The 11,685-nt window shown below is 37.9% G+C and overlaps 1 protein-coding gene across 1 annotated transcript in view; it reads left to right on the top strand.

Annotated features, from left to right (window-relative positions):
• Positions 1-11,685, top strand: part of ARHGAP15 (Rho GTPase activating protein 15) — a 645,891-nt gene that overhangs the window by 72,040 nt on the left and 562,166 nt on the right. The window contains exon 3 of the mRNA XM_003921995.3: positions 3,352-3,420. Within this exon, the coding sequence (XP_003922044.1) occupies positions 3,352-3,420 (69 nt within the window). The remainder of the gene's footprint in view (positions 1-3,351; positions 3,421-11,685) is intronic.

Raw genomic sequence — 11,685 nt, 5'->3', positions numbered from 1 at the left:
ACTAAGTATTCTGCTCTCAGTTTCCTTATGCATAAGACCTTTCATTTAGATGTTAACCGAGCATCAACTATGGGTACCATATTTGAGGTAATGCTAGCAGCTGTAAAATTCTCTAAAATAGATGAGGGTTCCAAAAAATAGAAGCTTATTTCTCACTTATGTAACAGTTAGATGCAAGTTTTCTGCAGGAACTCCCTCTGCAACTTTTCTCTTAAGTATAAAATTATTCCACAATAAAAATTTGCTCAAGAAAACAAAGTGAACTTTACTGGCTTATGTTTGTTTTTCTCCACATGGTGGTTCAGAGCCCAAACTCCTTCCATCTTGCATCTTCATCCCACTGTAGAACCTTGTTCATGGAGCGGAAGTACCCCCTGGTTGATAGCCTCAGCCAGGGAATGGCTGGCATTGTTTCTGTTCACATCCATTGGTCTGAACTGGTCACACAGCCACTCTAAACTGCAAGGCAGGCTGAGAAATGTAGCATCCAGAAAAGAGGATACAATTTTGGTGACCAGCCAGTCTGCCATTCAGTCCTCCCTCCCGTTCACCATATAGCCATTTACACCTATTTTCTACTACTTAGCAATCCATCCATCCGCCTCCCCAGAAACACAGCCCGAAGTCCCATCCAGTTACAGCATCAAGCTCAAATTTCAGAATCGCTGGTGATAAACGGCTCTCTCTCTAAGGTCCAGGTTTTGGAGGAGGAGTAGGGAGACAGCACAGGTAAGTGATTTGGAGCTTGAGATAAAAGCTATCTCCTCCTTTCCCCACCACATCCAATAGATAACAATGGAGCAAGATACCTGGGAAAAACAAACAAACAAAAACCCTTCTCATTTGTAAAAGGAAAGAAAGGTAAACAGCCAACAGTCACTAGACCAAAACAATAATTAAATCCTACTGGTCAGGCTCTGTGAGACAACTTCCCTGGAAGTAGAGACAGTCCTTGACTCTCCTTTCTGAAATTCCCCATGGCCACTGTTCTCCAGGGTTTCTGGCCCTGCTTTCTGAAGCCTCTTCCTTCTCCATTATCTTCCGTAGGCCATCTGTGAAGTGAACGTTGGAGAAAATTATCTCCTTAGAGTTTTACTTTATTCATAATCGTTTTCATAGAGCACATGTGGGAGGGTTGCATAGAGAGTCATGGATATTTTTTAGGCCAGGATTCCGATATTTCTTTAATTATTTATTTATTATGTTTTGGTAAAACAATTATCTAAAAATCTTCACAGATATTGATCTAATTCCTTCAGTCAGTTGCTTGTGCCAGTAACCAGAGCCAAGGACAATGAAGTCCTTTCCTAGACATAGTACTCAGGCCTGCTTTATTTCTTTAATTTCTTAATACCCCTCTCTCTCTCTCTCTGTATGTCTTTCTTCCATTCTCTTCATGCCCCTTCTTGTTCCCTCCCTCTTTCTTTCTCTCCATGTAAATACAAAATAATATTAATGAGAGTTTCTGATTAAATTATAAAGCAGTATAAGATTTGATTATAAATTCTCTTTCTCTTTTTGTTTTATTGTAGAATATGTCTATGACGCTTCTTTAGGGGAAAGAACATTAATTACTTTTTGTTTGTTCCAAAAGCACATAAAACAAGTGTGATTTTTAAATATTTAAACATATCTAGATAATAATAGAAGACATTAGACTTAATATAATGTTGATTCTGAAAAAGCTGAGCTCACATAATCAACAAAAAACATTTCAGGCCAGGCACAGTGGTTCACGCCTGTAATCCTAGCACTTTAGGAGGCTGAGGCAAGTGGATCACAAGGTCAGGAGATCAAGACCATCTTGGCCAACATGGTGAAACCCCATCTCTACTAAAAAATACAAAAATTAGCTGGGCGTGGTGGCATGTGCCTGTAGTCCCAGCTACTTGGGAGGCTGAGGCAGAAGAATTGCTTGAACCCAGGAGGCGGAGGTTGCAGTGAGCCAAGATCATGCCACTGCACTCCAGCCTGGCTCCTGGCAACAGAGCAAGTCTCTGTCTCAAAAAAAAAAAAAAAAAAGAAAGAAAAGAAAAGAAAAGAAAAAAACATTTTAATATGAAATATTTTGTCCTACTTAAAAATCACCCTGACACATAGAGGTGTGGAACAATGTTTTTATTATCTGTAGATTCTGGTGAAAAATTCAGATAAAGCCCAACAGCAATAGCTTGTTTCTACTCCACAATATATATGAGGTTTCTTCTGGAAAGTTTGAAGGTTGCGGGAGACCCAGTGGCCAAAAGGCCATTATCAAGAGTTATTATTTTTTTTTAATTTTTAATGTCTTTTAGAGTACGGTCTCACTCTGTTGCCCAGGTTGGAGTGCAGTTTTGTGATCATAGTTAACTGCAGCCTCGAAATCCTGGCTCAAGTGATTCTCCCACCTGAGCCTCTGGAGTAGCTAAGGACTGACTATAGGTATGTGTCACCATGCATAGCTAATTAAAAAAAAATATTTTGGCGAGTTGGAGTCTCACTATGTTGCCCCAGGCTAGAGCTTCTTTTTAAATTTAATGTTCTATTTTTAATTATTAGGAGTACATAATGTTTGTGTGCATATATATACTCTGTGTGTGTGTGTGTGTGTGTGTGTGTGTGTGTGTATTTACATATATATGGGATATGTGCGATGTTTTGATACAGGCCTACAATGTATAATAATCAAATCAGGGTAATTGGGATATTCATTAACTCGAGCATTTATCATTTAGTACTTCACATGTCCTCACTCATATGAGGGAGCAATACAACAATTGATCTCATCAAGATAGGGGGTAGAATGATGATTACCAGAGCCTGGGATGGATAGAGGACTTCTTTATACTCATAAGCTTGGTGGTTGATGCTGGCTGTCTCCTGGAGCATCAGCCTTTCTATCCATCGGAAACCTACAAGGCTTTCCAGGTGTTCACTCTGTAGGGGTGATTTGGGATTCCTCCAACATATTTACCAAGAGTGAGAGCTCTCAGATGACACAGGGGAATATATGACTTTTTGGCATTCCAATCTTTGAAGTCATAGAGTGGAGCTTCTGCTGTACTTTTTGGTCGAGGCAGGCATAAGGTTTGCCCAGGTTCACATGAGAGAACACAGACTCCAGCATGTGAAGAAAGGGTTGTCAAGATTCCATGGTAAGAAGAACATTGGGTTTGAGATGTGGTTGCAGCCAGCCATCTTTGAGCACACATTTTATTCAAATTAGTCAAAGTGCAAAACATTCACTTCTCATTTTATAGTACTTAATTCACATGTCTGAATGGCACTGAATATGGTTATTTTTATGTGTTCTCTTACTAAACTCTATTAAGAAAAATAATGTGACAGTATCAAATGTCAATATATTTGCAGATATCCCGACACAGAAGGAATCATTCACAGCATGTCTTGAAAGATGTCATTCCTCCATTGGAACAACTGGTGAGTGGTTAAGTCATTATATTCTTCATCTAATGATACAAAATAAATTACTACAAAACTCAGCAACTTAGCACAGCATAGGTTATTATCCCATGTTTCTGTGAGTCAGGAATCAGAGCATCACTTAGCAGAGGGGTCTAGCTTGGAGTCTCTCAAAATGTTGCACCAAAAGTATCAGTCAGAATTGGGATCTCATCTGAAGGCTTAACTGGGGAAGATCTGCTTTCAAGCTCACTTATGTGGTTGTTGGCTGGGTTCAGTTCTTCCCGAACTGTTGGCCAAAGGCTGCTCTTATTTCCTTGCCACACAGATTTCTTCAAAATAGCAGCTTGCTTTTCAAATCATGTAAAATGAGAAGGCAAGAGGAAGAGTTTGCTAGCAAGATGGAAGTCAAAATCTCTTGTAACCTAATTGTAAAAGCAATATGCCATCAGTTTTGCCACATTCTTTTGATTAAAAGCAAGTCACTAAGTCTAGTTCACACAAGGTGAGAGGATTATATAAGGATGTGAGTAATGGAAACCGGAGACTACTGAGGGCTTTTGTAAATATGATAGTTTTTTTGTTAATGTTGTTGTCTTCAGGAAAAATTAATAGACTCAACATCCATAAGAATGATACTTTCCTTTTTCCATTTTTTGTGTATTGTTATATCCTAGTGACTGAAAGACTACCTGAAACATGACATGAATAAATATTCTAGATATCTCAAAAACACATAAGTCATAAGTCCAAACTTTCTGACATATTCTGATACTTCTTTCTTTTAATGACCTCCTTTTTGATAAATACAATATACTTTTTCTTTATGCTCATTCAACTTGTGTTTTCTGCTATATTTCATATTGGTTGATATGTTTCCAGTCTTACTGGCTTATAGGACACTGCACTGCGATGACTGTATTCCTGTCTGTCTCTAGCTATTCCATCCCTGTTATCTTTAGAATGTCTCATCCTCAGCACCAAAAATAATTTATTTTTCTTTTAGTGTTCTTGTTTTCAATTGCTTTTGCATGTTCCAGATTCCACATCCCCACTCCAGCTATTTCTCTTTACTCTGCTTCATTTTAGGAGAAGAATTTCTCAAAAGAATTATCTACTTTTGCTGTTTCTAATTTCTGTCCTGCCTTTGTCTCTTGAACCAACTCTATTTAGTCATTTATCTCAATCATTCACCTCTTTGTCTGGCTCACCAATTGCCTCCATATTGTTAAATCCATCAGTAACTTCTCAGTTATCTCTTCAATTGTTAAATCCATCAGTAACTTCTCAGTTATCTCTTCCGTAGATCTATCTGAGCATTTAACCCAATTGGTAGCTCTCTTCTTGAATCAATTGCCTATTGGATAAAATGTTCAATGTTTGGGTAATGGGTACAGTAGAAGCCCAGCTCCCACCAGTATGCAGTGCATCCATATAACAAGTAAGCCCATATATCTCCTGAATCTAATTTTTTTTTTTTTTTTATGAAAAAGAAACATTTTCCTCACATGGCTACCAGTAGACCAGTTTCTCCAATTAGCTGGAGAGCCGCCCCTTTTCAATCCCCTTTGCTGGTCCCTCTTCATTTTGGAGTTCAGTTTTTAACTTTTCATTTTTCTCTCTATAGTAATTCCCTAGGGCATCTCATTCAGTGTTAATGGCTTTAGAGACCATGTAACACTAGCCACTTCTAAATTTCTATTTCCAGCACGGACCACAGCTTTGAACTTCGGTACTATATACTGTAGCATTTTTATACACAATTCTAATATACATCCCAAACTTAGCATATCCAGAACTGACCCCGATTTTTGCCCAAACCCATTCTCCCAGTCTACTCCATTTCACAAGATGCTAGCTTCATTTCTCCAGGTGCTTCAGACAAAACACTTAAAATCATCTTTCCTTGTTTCTGTCATAACATAAATGAACACCAAAGAACCCAGTTTTCTCTGTCTTCAAAATACATTCAGAATCAGTTCATTTCTCACCACCATTACTGTCATCTATCACCTGATTTATTGAAATAGTCTCCCTGTTTACTCACTTTCACTTTCTTTCTACTGTTTATTTTTAACACAACAGTGGGCGTGATCCTGTTAAAATGTAAATTAGATTATGTTTCTTATCTTAGTTGGTTTGTTGCTACAACAGACACGACAGACAAGGTGGCTTTTAAACAGCAGAAATTTATTTCTCACAGGTCTAGAAGCTGAAGTCCAAGATCAGCATTCCATTCTGATCAGGTTCTGGCAAGGGCCTTCTTCTGAGCTGCAAACAGATGACTCCTCCTTGCATCCTCACATGGCAAAAAGAGGGCAAGAGAGCTGGGGTCCCTTTTAAAAAGGCACTAATCCTATTCATGACAGCTCTACCTTTGTGACCTAATCATCTCCTAATAGAATTATATTGGAGTTTAGGATTTCCACATACGAATTTTAAGGGGAAACAAACTTCTTGTCCGTCTCACATCACCCCTTGAATCAAAATCCTCCCTGGCTTTTAGTCTACTCCAGGTAAAAGCTGAGAAATGTCCAATGGCTCACTAGGCCCTAGAAGACTCATTGACCTCCCCAGTCTCACCTCTCCCTTTCTTCTCCTGTCTCCTTCTGCTCCAATGAAGCTGATAACTCTTCCTCTGCAGGACCATTGCACCTACTTTTGCCTCTATCTCTTACAAAATAAGGGGCCAGACATGGTGGCTCATGCCTGCAATCCCAGCACTTTGGGAGGTCGAGGCAGGCAGATCACCTGAGGTCAAGAATTAAGACCAGCCTGACCAAACTGGAGAAACCCCATCTCTACTAAAAGTACAAAAATTAGCTGGGCATGGTGGCACTAATCCCAGTACTTGTAATCCCAGCTACTCAGGAGGCTGAGGCAGGAGAATCACCTGAACCTGGAAAGCGAAGGTTGCGGTGAGCAGAGATTGTGCCATTGCAACAAGAGCGAAACTCCGTCTAAAAAAAAAAAAAACTATTTGGTTCCCAGAAATATGTACATCTCATATGTTCCTTTGCTTCACGTCTCTGCTCTAATATCATCTTTTGGATAGGTCTTCCCTAATCTCCCTTTAAAAACAAAACAAAACAAAAAACCCATAGGAGCTCAGCATGGTGACTCATGCCTGTAATCTCAGCACTTTGGAAGGCTAAGACGGGTGGCTCACTTGAGGTCGGGAGCTCAACACTAGCCTGGCCAACAAGGTAAAACCCCATCTCTACTAAAAAATATAAAACATTAGCCAGGTGTGGTGGCACGCACCTGTAGGCCCAGCTCATTATGAGGCTGAGGCAGAAGAATCACTTGAACCCCCGGGGGTGAAGGTTGCAATGAGCCAAGATTGTGCCACTGCACTCTAGCCTGGGCAATGGAGTGAGACTCTGTCAAAAAAAAGAAAAAAACAAACAAACAAACAAACAAACAGAAAGAAACCTACAAATGAACAAACAGGAAACCACACCATTTCCATCTACACTTCTCTCTTACCTTAATTTACTCTAAAGACCTTACCACCAGGTGGCATACTACAACGTTTATTTTTGTTTCTTTGTAATCACAATTAGAATTTTAGTTCTGTGAGGGCAAGGACATTGTCTCCTATTTTCATTACTCCACTCCCATGTTAAGAACTCAGTAAATATGTGTTGAATGAAGGCATAATGAAAATGTAATGGCTTTCGTTTTTACTTCCAAGCTTGTAATACAGAGGTCTATGCTCCTATACTTTCTTCCTTTATCTTATCCTATATCTTCAAGTGTGAATTAGTCATTTGTTTTAGAGTGTTGTCTCTGTCATCACAGAAATGAAACACCTCAAGTTGAACGCTTCACCAGTACCTTCCCAAACTGACTCCCCCTTTCCATTGAGCTCATCTCTATCAGTAGCAAACATCTATCTAGGATTACAACACATTTTCTCTATGTCCTTTATTTTATCCCAGATCCTTCAGATAAGTCATCATTTTCTGACGAAATTTTCTCCTCAATGATTGTAGTGTCCGTATACTTCTTCTTCTGCACACTGAAACCCTCATCCAAGCCTTGAAATGCTTCTGACCTCACCATACCCCACTGTGCGCCCCACTGATCCTATGCAGCAATTCCAGAGCAGCCTTCTTTCAACAGTAACTTCATCATTTCATTTTCAAATTTTCTCTAGCATCATGGTCCCCAATTTACGTTATTTATTATCCTCTCTCCAACACATACCCTCAAGCCGGGAGTAGTAACATGATTAAGACATGGCTCTTACCCTGAAGGAGCTTGGATTTCCTGTAGCAATTATAGTCCTTTCATCCCAGCTCATGTTCATATGTTGTTTTGTGTTGTTCACTCTTATTTCATAGGTAATAGACTTGTTCCATGGCTGGATTGTAAATGTCTTGAAGTTAGAGGCCATGACTTGTACTTTCTTTATTATAACATACTTCTACTTAGATTACTTTTGGCACTACTGTTTAGGAAAGACATGTTTGTGAATTGATGTAAAAAGAAATGGAAAGTTTATTAAAACAACTTTGCTAGTTGCAGATACTAATAAATATATGCCTGATATTCATAGTAAAAGCCAATTTTTTAATATAATTAGGTATAATAATATCTGGTTTTCAAAAGTAATTGCATGGATCTCAACTTAGAGAGCATTTTCTCTAGGAAGGATTTCTCTAATTCCTCAAATTTGAATTAGGTAGCCCTTCTTTGATCTGTCTCCCAATAGCTTGGTCTTGCCTCTATTCCAGCCCCATCACACTAAAATTGCCTATTTCTTTTATTGCTCTTACTGAGCTATAAGCTATTTGAAGGGAGGGCTATGTCTTATTTATTTTTTTACTATTAGGACTTTGTATAAAGGCTGGCACACTGTAGCTCTCCAATAAATAGGAAAATAAATGCTTTATTTGTTTGGTTTTATTTTAAATAAATTTGGATTACACAGAAAATAACTATAAAAATAATTATAAAGAGCTGGATTACTTTATTAAAATAACACATATAAAGTTTTTTCAGAAGTATTTGATGAAACGTGGCAAAGGTTAGGCTGATAATGGAGCTCAGTAAATGTCTGTGTATACATAAATATGTACTCACTTATATTTCAACAGAGCCTGAAGGTGTTCCAAAGTTTTCTACATAAAATGTATACAAATTTTTAAAATCCAAATTATGGTTATTTTAAAAACTTAATGATTATTATATAAATTTTAATTGTGTATTTTCTATGTTACTATATCAAGCATAAGCTACATCAGAAGAATCATTAGAATATTTGGTGGTGGGGGTGAGGGGAGGAATAGAATTAGGAGAAATACCTAATATATATGATGAGTTGATAGGTGAAGCAAACCACCATGGTACCTATGTAACAAACCTGCACGTTCTGCACAGGTGCCCCAGAACTTAAAGTATAATAATTTAAAGAAAAGAAAATTCAGAAATAGTTTTCTTAATTTATCTGCCTACTCTTAAGGCTATTTGTTGATTTATTGGCATGTAGTAGGCTTTCTCTGCAGCCTCAGTTCTAAATAAATGAAAACTCACTTTGCATATCACTAATTATAGATAATATAGGAATAGATAACAGATCTATTTGCCCACTACTCTATTTTAGCTCCGATGACCTTGGAAAGGTAACATTGGGAAGTCCTGCAAAGCAGAAGCAAAAATAATAATTTTTAAGTGCTTTACCTTGTAATTTATCTAAATCTTTTTCTCACATATGTGTATAATTTTCTGTTCTCCCTTTCTCTCTCCTTCCTTCTCTCCCTCTCTCATTGACACACACACATACGCACACAGTGCCACTAGTTCTAAAAGCTTTTGGAACTACCAATCAGCTTACTTCCTAGTCCTGACTTGGGTTTTCCTGGATCATCTCTCTGAGCACTTATCTTACTGTGTCTTGTGAACATGGATAACATTCCGCTCTTATTCATCAGTCTCTACTTGAATTGAATTTCTTACTTGCTATTATTTTAACGGCAGAAACGCTATCTTCATCCAAAATTCTTATTTATGAATTAGATATATTGATGAGCAATGGCCTAATAATCACCCATTCCCCTAAGCAGAAAATTTGATTAATTATAGACCATTCGTTATCATTCGCATTGAGACTTGAATTGTTTTTCAGAACCTGTGAAGTTGTCTTTACATCTGACTGATCTAACTTGTGTTCTTTTTACCTAGACTCACATAATCTTTCTACACTCTGATATGTTCCCTACTTTCATTTCTCCAACTCTCCTCAACTCCACCATGCCTTAGGGTGGCTTCCAGAGTCATCCAGGGGTCCTAGCAGTAGATTCTTTGACCACACCTGCCAGGATGAGCTATCATATATGAAATAACACACCTGAAAACATTCCTGAGAATTAACGACATTCTTTCCTTTGGTGTTATTATTGATCATCTTTGCTGTATGGATCTTCAGGCTTATTTCTAAAATGTTGAGATATATAAATCTCATTTTCTTTATATCTCATATTCAGAGAATTATACTAAACATTCTCCAGGAAGCATGAGAGACCTTGGCTTTGGGCGAAATTTGTCAAATTATCTGATAGGTCCGCCATGTTGAAGGACAATTATACACTTTATAAAATGAAAATCTGCCATTTTATAGCAGATTAGCATCTCATAGATGCTAACATCCTTTGGGAGTCATGCTTCCTCTGTTAATGTTCCTTTTAAGAAAATAGATTGTGATCAGCATGTTTAAGCAGAACAATGCATTCATTTATTTTGAATATTGGCCAAAATAATTCCTAATCAGAGTCTGAAGTTTCAGGGTGGAAACTACCCAGTTCATTGGCAGATGATGTTATTTATGCCACAGGTATGTAATTCCATAGGCTTTCAGTAGAAGAGATGGAAATCATTCCCTGAGAATCAGTGCAGTTGCTTTGAAAGTGCTATAATGTTGCAACAGTTTTATACATGAATCATCAAATATACCAATATGCATTTGTTTCCTGATCTTGTATATTCCATATTGTAACTGTTCATAAGACCTAATTATTTTCAGGGTACTTTTTCTTTTCCCCCAAAAGAAATATTCAAAAAAAAGAACGCTGTTTATAACATGTTAAATCTTTATCTTCTTTATTTTTATCAACAGAGTATAAGACATGTCTATGGATAACCCTGCAGGAGTCAAAAGCCTGTGGCAGGTTTTACAGAATCATCTGCTACCTCCTGAGCTAGGAGGATTTTGAGGACAGAGCTCAGGAAGTTGCCATGGCTTGGGGGCAAAGCAGGCTTTTGCAGATAAACCTTAAGTCACAGATTCTACCTTTTGGAGCCAGATATCATTTTGTGGATTAATTAATACTTGTGAGGGCTTTGAGCATGAAAGTACAGTGTTTCCTTGTTTTGAAACAAAGGACAGCGACTTTGGGGAAATAAATCTATTGATCAAGCTGGGCTTTCCTTAAACTGCAGAAAAACTCCAAAAGCTCTTTAGTCTGCAAAATTCTATTTGGGCAAGACAAAATTAGGTTTTCTAAAATATCCTTCCAGATCTTCAAGCTGTTAATAAGAAGTTATATAATAGTAATAAGTTATATAATTTAATAATGCTAATAGAAACCATGTCTAAGTTTTCATTATTTCATGTGCCCTTCCTTTTCTCAAGTTTATTAACTCCAGTGTTTGTTGAGGCCATCACTGTGCTAGGCTTGGAATATGTGATAATATGCTAACTGGCCATGCCCTTTTCCAGAGGGGCTTTCAGTCTAGGGATGAACAGAGGTGTTAAGTAAAGGAAGGCATAATTCTATAAATGCAAATTGCAAAATGCGCTATGGTGAAAGAAATACAAGTTTCCGTGAGAACCTATGCTGGATTAAGTGGTCATACATAGATTCTTTCAAATGGCCAGTTAACTTGAGATTTTGCAGAATCAGAGGAGTTTGCCAAGCAAAGAACTGGAAGAAAGAAGAATGTTGAAGCAGAAAGAAACAACAAATGCAAGGGTTGCCAGGTCAGAATAAAGTTGTTACATCTGAAAAACTGCAAGAATTCTCTATCCGCCAGAATATCATCAACAAGGAAAATGAATCACAGATTTTGGGGAGAGGGAGGCAGTGCCCAGATTGCAAAGGGCCTTGAGGTGATGGTAAGACGTTCAGAAGCCACTGAAACATGGAAACAAATGACAATACCTCTCTCATCCAGCCCCACATTTGAAATCCATTTATCTCCAGAGCAGAGAAAAGGAACACACAAAACAGCAACAATAAAGGCTATTAACATTGAGCAATACTTTCTTCCCCACTGCCT

This window comes from Saimiri boliviensis, chromosome 5 (genome assembly GCF_048565385.1).
Source record: "Saimiri boliviensis isolate mSaiBol1 chromosome 5, mSaiBol1.pri, whole genome shotgun sequence".
Taxonomy (NCBI): Eukaryota; Metazoa; Chordata; class Mammalia; order Primates; family Cebidae; genus Saimiri; species Saimiri boliviensis.
The sequence above is the reverse complement of the archived record's forward strand: the minus strand, read 5'-3'. Positions and strand labels throughout refer to the sequence as shown.